A 22,787-nucleotide genomic window follows, 5' to 3' on the forward strand; every position below is an offset into this window, starting at 1 on the left:
AGGACGTTGAATACAGAAATGTGTAGTAAGCTCTCAAAATGTATTCTCAGGAGAGATAGCTAAACTTCAGAAATAGATTTGGAGACCACCCTGTTTTTTCTTCTTTGCTTTTTAAATTCTCCAAAGAACAGATAATAAATTTTACCTTTCTCTTACCCACTTCTCAACCTATCATGTCAATGCTTTTTAGCTCCTCTACTTCTGGACCTCATGATTTTATTTCCAGACTTTAAAAATGGGTTTCCTGTTAGTTTCTCTCCCCCTTTTAATCTGAAACTCCTTTTAAAGCAGAAAGATCATTCAAAGACCTTAATGGCTTTTCATTACTTTGAGAATAAAATGCAGAAACATAAAATCTAGTCTAACCCACCAAGTACTTTTGTTTTAGAGATAAGCTACAGCCCATTAAATTAAAGTGCCTGCTTGTTTAGCATCACAATCCTTTTATTTTTCCCCACTTGATTTTCATTTCCACATTATTCTTACTTTGAAATGTATGTTTCAATAAGCATTTTCATAATGCATCGTAACTGTTTGTGAGCTTCTTGAAGGCAGGGGCCCTTCCCCTGCCCCTCTTCAATAGGAACCAGTAGAGTACCCTACACTGAATATTTACCGAATAAGTGATAACCACCATGCTCCACATTTCTTGCACTTCCTTTTGTGCCATTGTGATTATTCCCTCCCTGCATTTATGCCTCTATTCCCATCCTTCAAAGCTCAAACTTCAGGACTTCCACAAAGCTCTCCCTTTTCCTTCTAATCAGAATTGAACCCTGACTCCTCTGAGTACTTACAAGCATGTCCTACTTTTATGATTACATTGAGCCGTGTAATCATAAACATGTAATCATGTTTTCTGTCCATATTAGTCTCTATCACTATACAATATACAATTCATTGGAAGAGACAGTATATTCTTTTTATGTAATAAAAAACCTCCCAAAAGGCCTTGCCTTAGCATCACACTAAGGAAGTAACATAACAATGCTAAATTAAAATATTAATTGGACAGTCATGGAGGACAGAGTAAACAACTTTGTAGTACTATTATTTAGTAGCAGAACTTATCAAATTGTTAATACCAGAAAGACAATTTGAATTTTTTATTTTTTCAAACTATTTCTATTTTTCAGTGGAAAACTTTGCATGTGTGTTGCCTGTTTTCAGGATGTATGTCAGAAATCAAAAAAGTCTGATGAATGTTGCCACTTGAAAAAAATATCAGAAAGTCTTTTTATTTTTACACAGAATAGACTATACAAATTAATCATGTAGGTACTTTAGCTACTGTATAGGAAAAACTTATTGTCTTCTCTATACTCACAATATTTCTGACAGCAGATGTATATGAGGTTTTCCCATATCAAGCAATTCTCCAATTTTCTGTGGATACCCACTAAGTGCCCTGTAATTAAATTTTGATGCTATCTACCTGGAATCAGATCAGCATAGATGCTTCAGGTTAAGGGCTCAGTTCTACAAGTGACACCAGTTGTGTCAGTTTCGGACACTAATCTGCACTTCAGACACCAATCTCATGTCCATGTTTTCACTGATGCTTCTGAACAACTGGTTATAAATCCAAGGTTACTACAATCCCCTCTTTGAGTTTCAGCATTAGCTAGAATGGCTCATAGAATGTAGGAAAAGTTTATTTACTAGATTCTTGTAAAAGAATACAACTAAGGGTCAGCCAGATGAAAGAGATGCATAAGGCAAGGTGTGTGGGAAGAACACTGAGCTCCCATGCCCTTCCTAGGTACAACACCCTCCTAGTACCTCAACAAGTTCAACCTGGAAGCTCTCTGAATCCTGTCCTTTAGGTTTTTATGAAGGCCACATCATGTAGGCATGAATGATTAAATCACTGGCCACTGGTGACTGAATTCCATCTCCAGCCTCTCTCCTCCTAGAGGTCAAGGTAGGGTGGAGTTGATCTGAAAGTTCCAACCCTCTAATCACATGGTTGATTCTCCTGGCAACTAGTCCCCATCCTGTGGTTCTGTCTTTCCAAAAGTAACCTCATTAACATAAACTCAGGTGTGGTTAAAGGGGCTTGTCATCCTAATTACTCTTACCACTCAGGAAATTTCAAGGGTTTTACGAGCTCTGTACCAGGGGATGAAGACCAGATATATATTTATTATAAATCACAATTTCACAGCTACCACTTTTTGTTCAATCTATAGATGAGAAGATAAATGCTGCTAGAGACATCTCTACACTTTGACATATGGAAAATTTTTTTAAAGATCCTGTTTCACAGGTTTAGAAGCTGTTATTAAATGGTAGTGAAGAACTTTCAAACCAATAGAATTTATGTGCTGTATTATTCAAAGCAAAATAAATCTATATTTGCTGTGAACATTACGACAACTTGCACAAACTAATGTGCACTAGGAAAACCAAAACTATACCCTCCAAAACTAAAAACAAAAAAAACTTCTGAGAAAAGGGGGCACTGGAATTATGTACTTAGTAAGTTTAATATCAGAATAGTATAGCATGTTTACACACGTGGAATTTAAAAATAGATATCTAGCATTAGCATAAAGTAAGACTAGCTATCAGGGTTAAGTGTCATATTATTATAAATGCCAATTAAGATATGGAGGGGATTTAAGTTTTCCCTACATTATCTAAAATAATTTCTGATATGCAATTGGTAATTTAAGCTCTCTAAAGGTTTGAGATTATAACAATAATACATTTCCTTCTGACTTTTGACTGAATACCTCCCACACTGATTTTTACAATACTTGATAAGTTCTGCATTAGATCTCTCACAATAATACAACTCTCTTCCTGTAGGTTATGTCTGAATAAGACTACAGCTTTTCCAACATAATAGAAAAGATAGAAATTTGTTTCTATTGTTGTATACTGACATTCAGTAAAAAATTTTTTCACATTGAAGATTTTCCCACAACTCACAGGACTCTTCCTCAGAGTTTTTCTTTTTCTTCTTTTTTTTTTTTTTTTCTTGAGACAGAGTCTCACTCTGTTGCCCAGACTGGAGTGCAGTGGCGGATCTCGGCTCACCACAACCCCCACCTCCCAAGTTCCAGTGATTCTCATGCCTCAGCCTCCTGAATAGCTGGGACTACAGGTGCCTGCCACCATACTCAGCTAATTATTTTTTATTTTTTGGTAGAGACAGGCTTTCACCATGTTGGCCAGGCTGGAGAATTTTTCTTAATTTTAGTAATGTCTGAGCTCTGAGTTAAACTTTCATTATAAAAACTGAATTACAATCTCCTGTGTGGTACTGGTGTTTTTGGTTTGTTTGTTGTTGTTGTTGTTTTTTAATGAACAGGGTCTTGCTCTGTTGCCCAGGCTGGAGTGCAATGATGGGATCATAGCTCATTGTAGCCTCAAACTCCTGGGCTCAAGTGATGCTTCCACCTCTGCCTCCCAAAGTGTTGGGATTACAGCCGTGAGCCACCACGCCTGGCTCCAGTGTGGTTTTAATGTAGCATAAGAGCTTACCACTGATTAAAAAACTTTTTCATACTCATCAATAATGAATAGCATTCATTAGATTTTTTCCTGGTATGGTGTCTCTGGTACTGAATAGAGTTGAAGTATATACTAAAGGTTTTCTCACATTCATCACATTTTAACTGTCTTCCCCACAATGGACTTCCTCATGAATAGTAAGTTCAGAGAGTTGGCTAAAACTTCTCCTGCACTGAACACACTGGTAAGGTTTCTCCCCAGCATGGATTTTCTGGTGTTCAATAAGATCTGTGCATGTGCTAAAGGCTTTCCCACATGCCTCACACTTATACGGCTTTTCACCAGTGTGTATTTTTTGATGGTTAATGAGATCAGAACGCCGACTAAAGCTTTTGCCACACTCATCACATGGATTTGGTTTCTCCCCAGTGTGGATTCTCTGGTGTACGGTAAGAGCTGAGCACTGACTGAAAGCCTTCCTGCACTCACTGCATTTATATGGTTTTTCCCCAGTGTGGATTCTCTGGTGTTTAATGAGGTCTGAGTTCTGACTGAAACTTTTGCTGCACTGTGTGCATGGATATGATTTTTCTCCAGTGTGAATTCTCTGATGAAGAATAAGGTCAGAACTCTGACTGAAGGCTTTCTTACAACTATTGCAATGATAAGGCTTTTCACCAGAGTGTACTCTCTGATGTTTAGTGAGGTCTGAGCTTTGACTAAAAGTTTTATCACACTGATTACATGCATATGGTTTCTCTCCAGTGTGTATTCTTTGATGCTTAACAAGATCTGAACGGCGACTAAAGCTTTTAGTACAATCACTACATGGATAAGGTTTCTCTCCAGTGTGGATTCTCTGATGAAGAATAAGGTTGGAGCTCTGACTAAAGGTTTTCCCACATTCATCACATTCATAGGGTTTCTCACCTGTATGAATTCTGTGATGTTTAACAAGATCCGATCTTCGACTAAACATTTTATTGCACTGATTACATGGGTAAGGCTTCTCTCCAGTGTGAATTCGTTGATGATTAATAAGATCTGAAAGCCTACTGAAGGTTTTGCTACATTGATCACAAGGATAGGGTTTCTCTCCAGTATGAATCCTCTGATGTAAAATAAGGACTGAGCTCTGATTAAAAGCTTTCCCACATTCATTACATTTATAGGGTTTCTCTCCAGTGTGGATCCTTCGATGTTTAATAAGGTCTGAATTCTGACTGAAACTTTTGCTACACTGATTACATGGATATGGTTTCTCCCCAGTGTGGATTCTCTGATGCAGAATAAGATCTGAGCTCTGACTGAAGGCTTTCCCACACACATCACATTTATATGGTTTCTCCCCAGTGTGGATTCTTTGATGTTTTATCACATCAGAACTCTGACTAAAATGTTTGTTACACTGGTTACAAGTATAAGGCTTCTCTCCAGTATGGATTCTCTGATGTTTAACCAGATCTGAGCGCTGGCTAAAACTTCTACTACAATGACTGCACTGATAGGGTTTTTCTCCCGTATGGATTCTCTGATGTATAATAAGATCTGAGCTCTGACTGAAGGCTTTCCCACACTCATCACATTTATAAGGTTTTTCACCGGTGTGGACTCTTTGGTGTTTAATAAGGTCTGAGCTCCGACTGAAACTTTTAATACACCAATTACAAGAATAGGGTTTCTCCCCAGTATGAATTCTCTGATGCAGAACCAGGGCTGAGCTCACACTAAAGGCCTTTTCACACTTATCACATTCATAAGGTTTCTCACAATGGGTTCTTCGATGCCTAAAAAGGCTTGTACTCCAAACAAAGCTTTGCCCATATTTGTCACAGTTATGAGGTCTCCTTTTAAAGACGTTCTGATCTTTTTCATTTAATTTATCCCCAAATTCACAGAATTCTCTGCCTTCACAATCCTGGAGAACATTCTCTCTGAGACTGCTAGACTCTTCTGTCAATGGTTCGATTTTTGCTGTAATTCCCTCCTCTGAAGCTGGCTTTCCAATCTTGGTCTTGTTCTCACCATCTGGAACAATAAACAAAATCCAAATGGAATGCGTTCTGTATATTGTAAGAAAGTTTCAGGTGACACAGATTAGTATTTGTCCATAAAATGTGATCACAGTGTGAGTATTCCAAAAAATGAACATTACCCTCTGAGGAAACCTAGAAAGATTCAATAAGTAAGGGATCACATTAATCATTTATAGAAGTGATGTACCAGATATGCTCTGTATGTTTGTCACAGGAGATCTAGGAATACTGAAGCCTAATTAGTGATTAGTAAATTGTGACTAAATCCTGGAACGAATACATAAGTATTTTATTAACATATATAAGGCAAGCAGGGTGAATCTCAAAAAAGATAAAGAAGTTGGTTGGGCTTTATCTAGTACTACCCAGGGATTTGGGCTAAAAGTATGGTATTAACAAAAAAGAGAAAAAGAAAAACAAGGAAAAGAAAATGCTTCAATTACTTTGTTTGCATCTTCTCTATCAATTTTTAGAAATGGTACACAGTTGATTGTTAATACACCAGTGGAACATGTACTATGTTCTCAACACCTTATATAATAAAGCCACAAACGAGAATGATCCCAGTCCTTAAGTACAGCAATCACTTCAATATTGAGTTTTCATAAAACTGTTGGAATTTATTATGTGAAAACATCAATAGGATTCCAAATGGGATAATGCTGCATACCTTCCATCTTAGTATGAAAATTATGGTTTTTATTTTCACTCAAATGGAAGGCCATCCTAGTTCTGCCCATAGGAATGTCTTTAGGAAGAATACCCAGGAAAATAATAATGGTTACACCTGAAGAAAACTAGGAGTCACATGGTGAGGAGTATGAGGAATTCTGAGAAACTTTTTATTGCAAACACATTGATAATGTTTGACTCTTTCATCACTTGCCTGCATTAGCTATTTTTAAAAATGAATATATCTGTGAACCACAAACATCTGAGATGGGTCTCAGTAAATTTAGAATTTTATTTTGCCAAGGTTAAGGACATGCCCATGACACAGCCTCAGGAGGTCCTGATGACATGTGCCCAAGGTGGTCAGGGTACATTTTAGGGACACATGAGACATCAATCAATATATGTAAGATGTACACTGGTTCGATCTGAAAGGTGGGACAACCGAAGCAGGAAGAGGGGCTTCCAGATCATAGGTAGATAAGAGATAAAGGGCTGCATTCTTTTGAGATTCTGATTAGCCTTTCCAAACGAAGCAATCAGATATGCATTTCTCTCATTGAGCAGAGGTATGACTTTAAATAGAATGGGAGGCAGGTTTGTCCTAAGGAGTTCCCAGCGTGACTTTTCCTTTTAGCTTAGTGATTTTGGGGTCTGAAGATTTATTTTCCTTTCACATACCAAAGTAAACAAAACTGTTGAATTATGGGAAAAAAAGAGATCTATATTTGTACATGACAATTTGTAGTAGTAAACACAGACCACAAAGTGATAATATAAATCACTCTGAAAATTGGTTACAAGAAAATGTATTGTGTTATGGTCTATATGAGCCACTGTAAGTGTACTTCACAAGCAGTGCACTCAACTGAGTGATCATTATCTTTATGATTTAGGGCATGCTATCCAACAAAATAATCCAGATAGCTGGACCAGAATTAAATTTGAACCCCATAAGCTCCATTTTGGCTAGGCTGTAACTGGGAAGGTATATCTACCACCAACCAGGCTGGCCAGCAACTGCCATTAGGAGAAAGAAAGAAACATCATGCCCAGGAATGGTCAGAACAGAATCTTAAATTTTCAAAATCAGTTCTTTAATAAATTTCTACCTCTTTTGTCCTGGTTATTTCTAAGGAAGTGACCAAGAAGACACAATCCCTTTCTGGCAACAGTCACATTCAGTGAACAAACTTCCTTACTAAGGAGTGTGAACCAGAAAAAGGTTAGGAAGGTAGAGTCTACATCTTTTCTGAGTTGACTTTTGAGCAGCCATTCCTATACTCAACAATACCAGATACCTATGATTGTAGAGCACATGAAAGCTTCACTGAATTTCTTTTTTTTCTTTTTCTGAGATGCAGTCTCATTAGGTTGCCCAGAATGATCTTAAACTCCTGAGCTCAAACAATCCTACCTTAGCCCTCTAAGTAGCTAGTATTACAGGCCTATGCCACAGTACCGGTTCCCACTGAATTTCTTGACTATCAGCCCATTGCTGAGTGGTGTTTATTACAAAAGGCATATCTGTCAGACTACAAATGGTCTGGAGAGCTGAAAACACATCCAATTTGGGTGAAAGTCTAAAACCTAAAGGGGTACTTCCAAATGGAGGCTTCTTCCGTCTTGCCAAAGGCTCCAATTAGCAGAATCATTAGTCATAAATAAAGACTAGCTCAAAGGAGTCATTAGGTTTGTGAGGGGTCCCAAAGGACTTCTGGCACTTCTCTATATTCAGTTATTCCCAATAGGGAGGATCCCCTCTGGCACTTAAGTGATACTGAAATACAGAACCAATACCTACTAAACATTCAGATGTAGAAGCAGTAACAACAGTATACTGAATTGGCCTAAAGAGCCCCACTGACAAACCATGTTAGCCTCCCTTCTGCTGAACTCTGCCCAAATCCCATTAGGTGAATTCAGGTGCTTCCTCCCCACAGTGGACTGACTAGAATGGCAACTTGGGGTCCTGTATTTAATAGAGACTAAGTTTCATTCCTTCCTCTTCCTGAAGCTTCCCACAATAGTTGAATGGGTAGGTTATGGCTTCCAGTGTCCCTTAAGAGACAGGAAGACTTCAGTGCTATCCCAATCATATTTCTCCTTAAAGCATCTGAGGTCAGGATAAGGAATTGGACAGAATCAGAGAGCACAAATGGAAAAAAGATTCTGAATCAGTATATAAGGCATATTTTACTTTTGGTTTCAAGTGAGGTGATGGTTGCTTGCAGGTCAACCAAATGAACTTACCTAATGTTACTGGTTAACCAAAGTCTGTAGTAGGTGGCAAGGTACCATTACTGACACCATTTGTTTCTGCTTTAGGGCCTCTTGATTAAAAAGTCACAGCCATACTGTTTCTGGTTGAAGCTGCAGGGTTTATGACTCTTGGTTGACTCAAGGTTGACTTGGACAGTGGTGACTCTTTTAAAGGTAGCATTTGCTACCCTACTGTCAAGATAACACCTCTTAAATTCTTGCTTGGCTTCAACATAAGGGTTAACAGAGTTTTCTAAATGACTCTTGAGAATTTATCTAATTCTTCATATCAAGTTGGTCATTTTCATCAGCACTGTAATTCCAGTGTGGAGATGTAAGAGCCTGGATACGAGTTAGTATCTTGTCCATGGTATCTCGCAGGAATTTTGTCTGTCTGAGGGAAAGCCCCCCCTCTCCTAGGGTGCCAAAGTTCCTCTATCACATCTTAGATCCACTGCAAAAGGACTCTGAAATGACTTTTTCTGTCATCTCCAAAGGGATCTAAGGTTGGCATGACAGACTACAAGAGGGGCTAAGTAGTAAGACGGCTCAGCTATTTCCATTCTTCCTTAATCTTTAAGCAACCAACCCAAGCAAACCAGCCAAAGTTCTAACAATTCACCTGGTTTCTGTCCATAGTGTTCATCAATTTTCCTCCTTTTATGCTCAGTGTAGCTACATGTCTCTGTAACTGTCTGAAAGTGGGTGGAAACTTTTGTCCACCCAATAGGAATCTTAACTGCTATTTGTTACAATGGCACACATCTGAGGCTGACCACTAAATTGAAGTTCCCCTGGAGGAGAGTTAGCAACAATCAGGGCACTGTCTAGATAGCTGTCTTTGAACATGCTTACTGGATTTGGCTTGCAACCACCTCCTGAATTCCCACTCATTAACAGGCAATAAAATGAAGAAACATTTATTGCTCTGTTGACCATACAATTTGGTCAACATGTTCACTACCAATTCTCATGGACTTCCCTCAAAATCTGTTAAAGAGCCCGTGAGGCGTTTCTACTTCCTCTTCCAGAAAGTCACGTCTCTGTCAGCATCCCATCATTATTACCAACACTATCAAAAACTGAAAAATCTGGGATTTTACCCTATTTGCAAGCTAAGGAGTCAATCTACCGCAGTTTCACAGCCCCTGGCAGAAGACATGAGAATCCTAGATAAGAAACAAAGGACAGTTTATTACTCACAGCAACAGCATTAGACAGAATAGCAGTATTTGTCTTCCTGAACCCTAATTTTCACAAGGTGACACATGTAAGTAAGTTGTATTGCAGGACAGAAACCCTGAGGCAGGGACATAAGGACACCTGTCCTCTGCTTTAGAGGGAGACACTATTACTATATTCAAAGGTTGCTTGCTATACAACATTCTTTTCTTTTCTTTTTTTTTTTTTTTTTTTTTTTGAGACGGAGTCTTGCTCTGTCGCCCAGGCTGGAGTGCAGTGGTGCAATCTCAGCTCACTGCAACCTCCGCCTCCTGGGTTCAAGTAATTCTCCCGCCTCAGCCTCCTGAGTAGCTGGGACTACAGGCGCCCACCACCATGCCCGGCTAATTTTGTTTTTGTATTTTTAGTAGAGACGGCATATCACCATGTTAGCCAGGATGGTCTCAATCTCCTGACTTCGTGATCCACCCGCACTGGCCTCCCAAAGTGCTAGGATTACAGGTGTGGGCCACTGCGCCCGGCCACAACAATCTTAAAAAATAGTCCAGAACAAATGCAGACAATTCCTTTGCTTAAAAGATGTGCAGACACACAAGAGCCCACAGAGAATTCCCTCTCAACCATAACTTTAATAGAAATGATGAAAACCAGAAGATAATGGAATGTCATCTGCCAAGGGCTTAAGGAAAAGAAGTGCCAACCTAGACTTGCATAATAAGATAAAATGCCTGAAAGAAAAGTTAAAATAAAGATATTTTCAGTTAAACAAAAACCAAGAAAGGTTTTTAAAAATATACCTGCACTAAAATAAATACTAAAGGGAATTCTTCAAGAAGAAAAAATATCCCAGATGCAAGCAAGGTAATGCAGGAATGAAGAGCACTGGAAAAGTAAAGTGTCTGGGTAAATCTAAATGTGTATTTACTGATTAAAGCAATATGAATGTTTTGGGGAGTTTATAAAATACATAGAATTAAAATATATGGCAAAAATAGCACAAGAGGAGGGGGTAGGAAAAACTACAGTATTATAGGGTCTTAGCATTGTCTTAGAAGTAGTAAATTAAACTGTAATAAATCCAGTGTACATGTTCTAATTTCTAAGGCAGCCTTTTTCAACCAGAGTTCCAAAAGACAATGAAACAGAAAATGAATTGAGTGACTATTTTCTTAATTCTCCAATGATGGTACACATTTAATACCACAGTAGATGTATAAGAGAGCCTGATAGCGTTGGGGCTTAATTTTTTCACAGAATCACATGTGAGAAAGCCTAGGATGAGGTAACTGTTAAAATAATAGAAGACTGTATAAATAATAAGCTAACAGAAGAAAAAGTGCAAAAACTTGATAATCTAAAAATGGACAAAAAGGAAAAAAAAGAAATAGATGGAATAAAAAACAAAGAAAACAAAATACGTTGGTACATTTAAATCTAAGCATATAAATTATATTCTATGCAAATTGACTACTCCATTAAAAAGCAAAGAAAAACCTACAGCTAACATAGTTAATGGTTAAATACTGAATGCCTTTCTCCTAGGAACAATGGGGTAAGGCAAAGATGCCTACTCTTATCAGTTCTCTTCAATATTGTACCACTTCTACTCAACATTCCTAGCCAATGAAATAAGACATGAAAAATAACTGACACATACAAATAGGAAAGAACAGTCATACTGTCTTCAGAGACTACACAACCACATACACCGAAAAATCCCTATCTCAAAAAAGCTATTGCAACTTTTAAATCAGTTTACTAAAACAGAATACAAAACCCAACTGTATTTATATATACAAGCAATTAACAATCACAGTCTAAAATGTTTTTTTAATTGAACCCCAGAATGAAATACTTAGAAATTTAACAAAATATGTGCAACATTTGCATAATGAAAACAAAACTGCTCAGAGAAACTAAAAAAGAACAGAAATATACAATTACTTACAAATAAGAAGATTTAATATTGTTAAGATGGTAATTCTCCCCAAACTGATCTACAGATTTAAAGTAACACCAATCAAAATCCCAGCAGGTCTTTTTTTGGATGAACTGACAAACTCGAGGAAAACAGCCTGTTGATGATAGTAGTAATGCCATCTTGAGATGAAACCACCATAATGACCTATGTTTGACTCCTATATACCAAGGTATTCCTGTAGCATAGATAACCCCTCATAAAGAAATGTTGCCTGCAGCAGGGATAACCCCTCATAAAGATGCTTATCTAACTTCCCAAGAGGTCAGAGTTTTTAAGGGGGTCTGAGACATGATGAGCTGCACATGTTTACCAAAAAAATAAAAATAAAAATAAAAGCTTGTTACATAAAGAGTGCTTTCTGGAGGATGAAGGTGGGGATCTACAATCTTGAGGCCACCTCAGACATGACTTCTCCTCATCTCTAGTAAGTGATTCTTTTTAGGAAACTGGATTTGTTAGCCTCTTTATGTGGCCTCTCAGCTCCTTTGGACTTTGGGGGCAGGTATGCATCCACCTGCCCACTGGGGAACACAAATTAATTTTAAATCCTATGTAGAAAGGCACAGAAGAGGCTAAACAATTTTGAGAAAGAAGAACAAAACTGGAGTAGTTACACTACCAAATTTCAAGCTTTACTCTAAAGCTATGGTAACCAAGGTAGGGTGGCACTGGCATAAGTGCAGGCATACCTATTAATGGAACAGAACAGATTTCAGAAATAGATCCAAAAACGTATGTACCACTGATCTTCAACAAAGGCGACAAGGTAATTCAGTATTGAAAAGACAAACTCTTTTCAACAAAAAGTGTTGAAACTAAGCCAGGCATGGTGGCCCATGACTATAATCCCAGCACTTTGGGAGGCTGAGGCAAGTAGATCGCAAGTAGTACAAGTAGTACAAGTATGAGGCAAGTAGTACAAGAGTTCAAGACCAGCCTGGGCAACATGGTGAAACTGTGTCTTTATAAACCCTAACTTTATAAAAAATATAAAAGTTAGCCAGGTGTGGTGGCACACACCTGTAGTCCCAGCTACTTGGGAAGCTGAAGTGGGAGAATCGCTTGAGCCTGGGAGGTTGAGGCTGCAGTAAGCTGTGACTGTACCACGGCACTCCAGCCTGGGCAACAGAGCAAGACCCTGTCTCCAAAACAAATGAACACACAAACAAAACAAAACAGTCAGAAGTAGATATCATAATGACAAAAATGAACCCCAACTTTTTCCTCACACTATACACAAAAATTAACTGGAAATGTAATATAAATCCAAGCATTAAAGCTAAAAGTATATGACTTCTGAAAGAAAGCACAGAGGACCATCTTCATGATTTGGGGGCAGGCAAGGATATTAGATATGACACCAAAAGCATTAATCATAAAATAAAAAATGTAAGTTATACTTCATCAAAACTATAAACTTCTGTTCTTCAAAAGACATTACTGAGAAAAAAAGTCAAGCTACAGATTGTGAGAAAATATTCACAAAGCATACATTTGATGACTATGTATCTACAATATACAAATAACTTTTACACCTCAAAAATAATACAATGTGAACAAAAGAATACACAGTTCACAAAATAAGTAATATGAATAGTTAGACAGCACACGACAAAATGCTCAGTATCACTTGTCATCAGGGAAACACAAATTCAGCCTCAAGGAGCTGAAGGGTACTGGTAAATACCCATTACTGACAATACAACTGACATAGTTAATGACTAAATACTGACTAGTCTGTGGACTAACTGGTACTCTCAAACACTGCTGATGGAAATACAAAATGGTATACCTACTTTAGAAAATTCTAGCAGCTTTTCATAAGGTTAAACATTTTCTTACCATACAACCCAGCAATTCTACTTCTAGATATTAATATTTCATCCAAGAGAAATGAAAACAAATGTCCACACAAGGACTTGTACAAAAATGTTTAGAGCAGCTTTATTAACGGCCAGAAATGAAAACAATTCAAATGTTCACCATCAAGTGAATCAATAAACAAATTGTAACATAGCCATACAATGGAATATTACTTAGCAATACAAAAGAATTACTGATAAAGCAACAATATGGCTGAATCTCAAAAACATTATGCTGAACTAAAGAAGGCAGGCAAGTATGATTCCATTTACATGAAATGTTAGAGAAGCCAAAACAAATATGTAGTGACAGAGAGCATATTAATGGTTTCTAGGGATGGGGATGGACTGGAAGGAAATTTGGGAGAAGGGTGTTGATACAAAGATTCTATGTTTTGCTTGTGAGGGTTGTGGATACATATGTCAAAACTCATCGAAAGCAAACTGGGTATGGTGGCTCACACCTGTAATCCCAGCACTGAGGAAGGCTGAGGTAGGAGGACTGCTTGAGACCAGGAGTTTGAGACTAGCCCTGGCAACACAGCAACATCTTGTCTCTACAAAATAAATTAGTTTGGCATGGGGATGTGCACCTGTAATCCCAGCTATTTGGGAGGCTGAGGTGGGAGATCAATTAAGCTGAGCCTGGGAGGCTCAGGCTGCAGTGAGCTGTGACTGCGCCACTGCACACCAGTTGGGGTGACAGAGGGAGACTCTATTCTCATCTAAATGCACAATTAAAAGAGGTATGTTTTATTGTCCATAAATTATGCCTGACTAAAGTAGATTTAATAAAAGTCAGTAAAAATACATTAGACAGCAACAACACAAAAAACCCTGACCTTATATTCCATCCTTCTATTGCTTGTTTCCCTTTATAGCAATTCTCCTTGAAAAACTTTCTCATTTCTCTTTATTATTTTATATACAAAAATATGGATACATCTATATGCATATACGTACAATTAAAAAATGAATAATACAACGAACAAAATCGAACCTTCCATTCAACTTAAAAAAGTTACCAGAAAGTTTCCAGTACACTAGAATTCCCCTCTGCATGCTTCCCTGTTCCTGTCTTCCTCCTCCAATCTCTTTCTGCCACCTACTCTTGTAATCACTGTGCTAAATTTTGTGTTTATCCTTCTCTGGCTTTCTTCAAAGCTTTACCAAATATTTGTATTTTTAAGAAAGTGTTGTTTGGTTGTGCATGTGTTATAGACTGACTTGTGCTTGTGTACTGCCCCCTCCCTCCCTGCCACCATCCCCAATTCATACGTTGAACCCCTAACTCCCAATGCGATTATAATTGGAGAGAGGGTCCTTAGGAAGGTAATTAAGGTTAAATGAGGTCACAGGGAGGGCTCTAATCCAATGAGACTGGTGTTCTCAGGAGAAGATGAAGAGTGAAGAGGCACCAGGAGGCATACATGCAGAAAAAAGCCAGTCTCCACGTGCAGAGAAAAGAGATGTGCAAGCCACGGAGAGAGGCCTCAGGAGAAACCAACTTTGCTGGTCCTTTGATTTTGGACTTTCAGCCTCCAGGACTGTGAGAAAATAAATTTCTATTGTTTAAGCCACCCAGTAGATGGCATTTTGTTCTGGTAGCACTAGCAGACTAATATAGGATGTTTTTGAACTTTATATATTTATAGAATTATACTTGTATTGTGTGGCTTGCTTTGTTTGCTCAACATTATGCCTGGAAGATCCATCCATGTTGATGTGTGTAGCTGTAGTCCATTCATGTTTGCTACTAAAGCGTAACATACAATTTATTTACCTATTCTCCTTCAATAAACAACAACATTTTGCTTGGTACACATATGCAAATGTTTCTCGAGGTTATATAAGCTGTAAGTTATATATCAAGTTTATATAATGTTGACTCGTTTGGGTCTCAACTAGGTATTTCCAAAGTAGTTGGATCAATTTAGACTTCCATCAGGATTATGTATGAGGAGTTCACATTGTTCTATGCTGTAACCAACATTTGGTCTATTTTCTTTTTAGTCCATTGTCATTAGGCTTTTGTCTCTGAAACTCCATCAAAACTGGATTTATCAAAGTCCCTAATAGGCTCTATCTTGACAAATCCAATGGTCACTTCTCAATCTTATTCTGGATTGATTTGAATAATGGATTATTCTCTTCTTGAAACATTTGATTTCTTCTCCATAACTTACCTTTCTCATTATCCTGTATAAAGAACCCCAATGGCTTCCTATTACATTGGGAATAAAATTCCAAGTCTTTACTATGGTTTATAAGGTTCCACATGATCTGGTCCCTTTTTTTCCCTCTGCCCTCATTTCATTCCACTACCACCCCAATACCTGTCTACCCCAGGCTCCCTCTGTTCCCAATACATTTAGGAGCCACTGGCATTTGCTACTCCCTATTCCTGGAACACTCTCAGATAGTCATATGGCTTCTTTTCTCACTTCATTTATAGCTCTACCCAAATGTTACCATTGCAGAGAGGTGCAAGACTTGGAGCGCCTCTGCATTTTTGAGGTAACAGATACCACAGCTCAATGAGCTGAAATGACCAATTTAATTAACTTGTAAGGTTGCTAATTTTGAGTGAGACTCTTATTACCAGGATAACTAATGGTATTGGAAGTGCTGGTGGCAGTCATGGATGCTGCATAAAGCCTCTCACAAGCCTCCATAGAGAATACCCTGGAGTAGGGCCACATCTTCAGTCAGCAACAATTTTCTTTTTCTTTTTTTTTTTTTTTTGTTGAGACAGAGTCTCGCTCTGTCGACAGCCCAGGCTGGAGTGCAGTGGCGGGATCTCAGCTCACTGCAAGCTCCGCCTCCCGGGTTTACACCATTCTCCGGCCTCAGCCTCCCGAGTAGCTGGGACTACAGGCACCCGCCACCTCGCCCGGCTAGTTTTTTGTATTTTTTTTTTTAGTAGAGATGGGGTTTCACTGTGTTAGCCAGGATGGTCTCCATCTCCTGACCTTGTGATCCGCCCGTCTCAGCCTCCCAAAGTGCTGGGATTACAGGCTTGAGCCACCGCGCCCGGCCTCAGCAACAATTTTCTATATGAAAAGCAGATCCTGGCTTACTATTGGGTACTGATAGAGATTTCACATTTGAACACAGAGCACCAAGTGACTACACATTACAGACTGCTCATTGTGTACTGGTTGTTATTCCACCAAATCACACACAAAGTAACGTTCCATTGCAAAAGGAAGTCTAGAAGAAAAGTAAATTCCATATGCAAGTGACTAGAATTCCACAGTACTTGGTCTTATTGCTTCACTACCTCTCCCCCTCAATTTATGTTTATGGTCTCATGGGAATTCCTTATTACCAGTTAACAGCCGAGGAAAAATTATAGAACTGGTTTACAGATGGTGGGGAGTGGCACCAGCCAAAAGTAAACAGCTTTCACTTACACCCCTACTCAGAAGTGGCCTCAAACACACTGGTGCAGGCAAATCCTCCCAGTGGGCAGAATTTCACGTATGTATCTAGTTGTCCAGTTTTCACGGAAGGTAACATAGCCTAAGATATGTTTATATTGATTAATGGGTAGTGACTAATGGGTTATTTGATTATGGAGGTACCTAGAAAGAACAAGATTGGAGGACTGGAAGCAAAGATTCTAGGGGAAAAGTATGAGTGAGGATGGAATTCCCAGAAAGGGCAATGAATGTGAATATATTTGTGTCACGTGTGAATCCTCACCAAAGGGCATCCACTGTGGAGAAGCCTTTCCGTCAGACAGATATGATGATCTACTTTATGACTGTCAACCAGTCTCTTTTCCAATGCTTATCCAACAGGCTCATGTATAAAGTAGTCATGGCAGTGGGAATGAAAACTATATATGGGCTCAACAATATGGACCTCCCCTCATTAAGGCTGATATGCCTATCACAGCTTCTATGTGCCCAAGCAGCTAACAGCCAAGACCAAAACCAAGCCCCTAAAAAGGTACCATTCCCTAGAAATGGGGCAGATTCACTACATTGAACCACTTCTATCAAAAAGAGGGCAGCAATTTGTTTACAAAGTATTAAATACATAGTCCAGATATAAATTTGCATTGACTTAAAGTTGTTTATTACCACAGTATTCGATACTGTTGCCTCCAAGTAACTCATTTTTCAGGAAAAAAAGTATAGCAGTGAGTTCACATACATGTAATTCATAGGTCTTGCCATATGCCCATTAATCAAAAAGTATGTGGAATTATCTGCTAAAGGCTGAGTTATGTCAACAACACAACACCCTGTAAGTCTGGGGTGCTGTCATATAGATGCAATATATGCCTTAAATCAAAGGACAATAAATATTGTTTTTTTCACCATGGCCAGAATACATATACAGGTACAGGAACCAAGGGTGGAGGAAGAGCAAAAATGGTTCCTCTTATTAGAGACCTAATCATTTGCTTGTATTATTTTTGCTTTCTATCCCCCTAATTGTGGGCATGGTGAGTTTGAAGTTCTCATGCTCATGCTCAAAGAAGAAATGTTTCCACCATGGAACAAAGTCATGATTTTGTTAATTTCAAAGATGAAACTGTCTCCTGGTCATTCTGGGATCCTCATGCTGCTGAACCAACATAGAAGGGATCACTTTACTGTCCAGGATGACTGATCTCAATTACCAAAGGGGAACTGGTTGCTGCAACACAGGAAGGGCATTTATAGAAAGAGTATGTCTGGAACTCAAGAGGATTCAATGGGATGCGTCTTAGTCCTCTCATGTCTAGTAGGCCTAGTCAATGGTACACTGAAGCAGCCTGAAAGAAGCAGGATTACTGAGGACTCAGATCATCCAGGAAAGCAGCTTTATATTACTTAACTAGGTAAAGAAATTTATGCCACTGAGGTGCTGGCAGAGAGTAAGGGAGATATAAAATGAGTAATGGAAGAAGATAATTAGGATTATCAATTTAGGCTTTGTGAATAGCAAAAACAGTAGCCATCATGCTTTATGTTAATTATGCCTTTTCCCCCTTTCCCTCACCATTTTATATGAAGGGCACTAGTGGGAGTTAAATTCCAGGTTTCCGGTGGGAATATGATTTAATTATGTCAACTTGAAATTAAATGGCAGCTTAAGGGACTTTGTTTTTCTGCTATGTTGGGGTAGATATTGCAGGATAAAAGTGGTGGATTATAATGAATATTCTCCTTTTACCTCTCCAGATCTACTCTCCACCCTGCTCTGTGCCCTACCCTGCTCTGTACCAGGAGATTGATGTTGACAGATTGTACCACCTGGGGTTCCATGCCCTCTGGTATGCAAGTAGGTTTGGGCACAAGTAGGAAAATAGTAGAGTGACTGACTGTACTGGTTTGCCTAAAACTGAAGGGGCTATTGAGGCTTTCAGTGCTAAATTCCAGGCAAACTGGGATGAACTGGTCACTCTACATCCTGGCTCTCTCCTTGCTGGGCCAGTAGCTGAGCCTTTTAGCAAAGGCCAGAGCTCCTATCAGATGGCTAAATCCTACAGCTATACTTTCCAGGGTCTGATAATCAATCTCTCCCCTGGTCCCTGAAGACCTACAGGTAGTAACTGCTCCCCAGTGTTGTCTGATCCATGGCTGTTCTCCATCCTTTGCTGACTTCTGTAATCATCCCCATCCTCTTCATGAAACTCTGAATTACTGCACTGGAATGAGCCATCTGTTTCCTGCTAGAATCCTGACTGATATATCCTGGTTTAATTTCTCCATAACCATTATCATTATCTAATAATATAATAAGCCTTCATTTATTTTCTCCTTTCCTCCACTAGCATGTAAGCACTTTGACAGCAAAGGCTTTGTGTGTTCAGCTCACTGCTATATCGCCAGCACTTAGAACAGTTATTGGCACAGAGGAAACCCTTAATAACTGATATTATATGGCTAGTAATTAATAAGGTATGATCTTATTAGTAAACATTTATCAATAATAAATATTTGGTGAATTAAATGAATGATTTTCAGGATATATTAATGTTAGCAGTGACTATCTCTAGAGGGTGGGGCTGAAGGTTAAATTTTGTTTTGAGTTCTCCTATTCTTTACAAATTTAGTATAACTGTATTTCTCTATAATAAAATGTTATTTTATACATATTCTAAGAGACATAAACACAGGGACTAAGTATATCAATTTATGTAAAACTGCAAGGAAGAGGTCCAATTCTCCAGTGATTCTCAGGAAAGATAAGAGCTAGATGTCTTGGAATAGATTATTAAGGAAGGATAAGTTCTAGATATAGCAGAGAAAAACTAAGTAAAATAAAATAAAGATGCTCCAAGACTGAAAAGCAGCAGATGATCTAGAGTGAAAACAGGGACAATGGAAGGTGACTCATAGGAAAAACAGCGCAGTAAGAGGGCAAACCAAAAAGAAGTAACATGTGATGCGGAAATGAGACCCTACAGGACACCTGAAGAAAGTTGAGATCAAAATTATCTTACTGAAAATAATAGTGGCTACCAATTATAAAGAATTACCGTAAGCAAAGTCTGTGCTCAGAGTTTTACATTAAGGATCTTGTTTAGTTTTTTTTTTTTTTTTTGGTGTTTTTTTGGAGACGGGATTTTACTCTGTCACCCAGGCTGGAGTGCAGTGGTGCAATCATAAGTCACTGCTGCCTCAGAACTCCTGGGCTCAAGCAATCCTCCCACCTCAGCCTCCCAAATAGCTGGGACTACAGGCACACATACACCACTATGCCTGGCTAATTTTTTAAATTTTTGTAGAAATGGGGTCTCACTTTGTTGCTCAGGCTGGTCCTGAACTCCTGGCTTCAAGCATTCCTCCTGCCTTGGCCTCCCAAAGTGTTGGGATTACAGGTATAAGCCACTGCACCTGGCCTGTTACGGTATTAATGTACCCCAGTGAATCCTATCTCCCAGTACCTACATCCCTGTGTAGTTTCCTTCTACAATGACTTCAGAACTGGTCATATGACCTGCTTTCATCAATGAGACATTAACAGATGAAACACAAACATAGGTATGAAAAGTGCTAGGTATTGGAGAGCTTGCCTTCTCTTTGACTGGAAACAAGCTGTCCTGCAAAAAAAGTCCAGGGTCACCTGCTGAAGACATGTGGACTCAAGCCATAGCCAGCACCAACAGTCTGACATTGAGACAATGTGATTGAAACCATCTTAGACTCTGGCCCCAGTAGAGTCAGCCCTGAGATACCTGCATAAATGACCCCAGAAAAGATCAAGAGAAAAAAAAAATTGCCCAGGTGAACCCAGCTCAAGTTGATGACCTACAGAACCATAAGAAATAATGTGGTTTAAAAAGTCTGATGTTTCAGGTCACTAAATTTTGGGGTTCTTTATTCTGGAGTAATACACAGATACAAATCTCAAAATAACTTCAAGGTATGAATTATTATACACTTGAAAAATGAGGAAACAGAATCATGAAATATATGAGTAACTTACTGGAGCTAGCTAAGTGACAAAACTACTGTTTGAATCCAGGTTGTCAGACTCCAGAACTTTTAACTATGCCCCTACAGTAGATAAGAGAAATGATCAAAACTGACAGATTAGCAATGAGGTCATTATACAAGGAAAAATGAATGAGTTTGGGGTCTTAAAAAAGTGGAGAGAGCTGCATGAGAATTTGATTGCCTGATTTTGAAATAAAGTCACATGACTATGCCTGGTACACTAAAGAGGTAATACTGCCTAACAGAGTTAAGGGGGATCATTTGAAGACACTAGCATAGGGTAACACCCCCTCATCCTCCCCACCCCGCCAAAGCCACTAAGAAAGACATAATACCCTGCCTCTCACCTGACAGAAGGTGGTGTTCCTGAGGTTCATAATTGAACTGGATCTCCATGGGCTGCAACTGGACACCTCAGGGTGCAAGTGGAGAATTACCATTTCCTCTGTAAGCTTTTCTTGTCCACATAAAGGTCTGGGACCTGGAGGCAACTGGGCACCACTGGGCTTGGAAGGGAATCATTGTGCTGACTACAGATGTAATCTCTGAGACTAGACCACCAGAAAAATCCTCAAGATAGAAGAAGAAAACAAAAAATCTCATTTGACTTCCAGTTGCTTTTCTCTCAGAATGTATTAGGCTTCCTCCTCATCATCGAAGAGCCAGGGATTAACCCACTTAAGACACACATTCCCCATTCCAAGTCTAGAGATGTTCAAACAAAATTAGGGGTTAATGCTACCCAAAAAAGGTGAAACTGTAAAGATAACGCAGGGGGGGAATTTTCCAATGAATTCTAGTGGTTAACACTATGTTATTCGCTGCCCTTCCTACCCAAAAATGACACTACTGATCATTTTTCTTCCCCTTTTGCTTTTTCCAACACTCACAAATTCAGGTGGCTCTTTCCCAGTACGGTAGGCTGATTTGTGTGGATGCACCACGCTTGGTGACTCCACTCGCCCCACAGAGTTTCTGGCGTTCATTCGGTTGAACCCAAGGCCAGCAAGGGCTGACTGGGGACAAACCCAACACTAGGCCGTGAACCAATGGGCTCTCCGTGCCCGGGAGCCTTCACTCTCCAAGGACTCGAGAAACCACGCACAGTTTCCTGGCGGCGCTATGAGGCCGCTCGTTAGGCAAGATCATCCGGAATTCCTCTGCTAGCCGCGAACCGACATCACCCGTACCTCGACTTGGTCACCGGACCGCTGTGAAGCCTCACACCCGCGAACCCGCCATCGCCCTGTCAGCTCTAGGAATCTGGGAGGAGTGCTCAGCTCTATGGCGCGTTACTGCGCAGGCGCGGGGCGGCGACGGGGCGTCGGGTGAGGGAGGGTTGCCGAGAATTAACCCCCGAACTCCCGCGAGCTGTCCCTAGCAGTGCCTTAGCCAGGGACCTGCTTGGCCAGCGACAGATCCCTTGCTTCTCTGTCTGCCGGTTCTTGAGGTGAATGTCGGAATCCGTTATCTTTCGGGAAAGCTCTCTGGGGCAGGGTAGGTTTTCTTACTACATACAAGTTCTTAATTAGTTATCGTTTTTTAAATAACCGCCCCTCCCCCTGAAGCTTGTCTGATTCGTAGGTATGCTTTAATTCTAACTTTCTTCCTGTCCTCTCTGGTTTTTTACACCCCCAAAAGAGTGGCGCGCATTAGAATCACCTGGAGGCCTTGTTAAAATACTGACTTCTGCCCCACAACTCCGGACTTGCTGATTTAGTAGTGGGGGAGGGGGCGGTGGCAGCTCAGGTTCTCAGGTGATCCCAAAGCTGTTGGTCCTGGGACCACATTTTGAGAACCAATGCGCAAGAAATAAGTGATGCTCAGTAATTAATCCCTGAATTAACGGAAAGTTGGATTTTTATCTACTTTGCAATCTAGAAAGGGT

General features: G+C 39.5%; 2 protein-coding genes across 3 annotated transcripts in view; one reads left to right on the top strand and one right to left on the bottom strand.

Annotated features, from left to right (window-relative positions):
- Positions 1-1,212: 1,212 nt before the first annotated feature.
- Positions 1,213-22,153, bottom strand: LOC119618487 (uncharacterized). Its single transcript, XM_073006389.1, has 2 exons — positions 21,247-22,153; positions 1,213-5,490 (listed from the first exon to the last, which is right to left on the bottom strand). Exons 1-2 carry the CDS (start codon positions 21,293-21,295, stop codon positions 3,623-3,625), a joined length of 1,917 nt encoding a protein of 638 aa, XP_072862490.1. The 5' UTR covers positions 21,296-22,153; the 3' UTR covers positions 1,213-3,622.
- Positions 22,154-22,245: 92 nt separating this feature from the next.
- The window catches only part of ZSCAN30 (zinc finger and SCAN domain containing 30), a 35,406-nt gene continuing 34,864 nt past the window's right edge, over positions 22,246-22,787 (top strand). Inside the window, exon 1 of one of the 2 annotated variants that reach the window (XM_037982381.2) lies at positions 22,246-22,349. The gene's annotated coding sequence lies outside the window, so the exon portion shown is untranslated. Of the gene's footprint in view, positions 22,397-22,787 lie in introns of both variants that reach the window. The other variant, XM_007974272.3, reaches the window with a different exon arrangement.

Source organism: Chlorocebus sabaeus, chromosome 18 (genome assembly GCF_047675955.1).
Source record: "Chlorocebus sabaeus isolate Y175 chromosome 18, mChlSab1.0.hap1, whole genome shotgun sequence".
NCBI lineage: Eukaryota > Metazoa > Chordata > Mammalia > Primates > Cercopithecidae > Chlorocebus > Chlorocebus sabaeus.

Coding starts and splice junctions, on each gene's coding strand:
- LOC119618487 (XM_073006389.1), bottom strand. CDS start 21,295: ATGGAGATCCAGTTCAATTATGAACCTCAGGAACACCACCTTCTGTCA. Junction 5,491..21,246: donor GGAACACCACCTTCTGTCAG/GTGAGAGGCAGG, acceptor TTATTGTTCCAG/ATGGTGAGAACAAGACCAAG.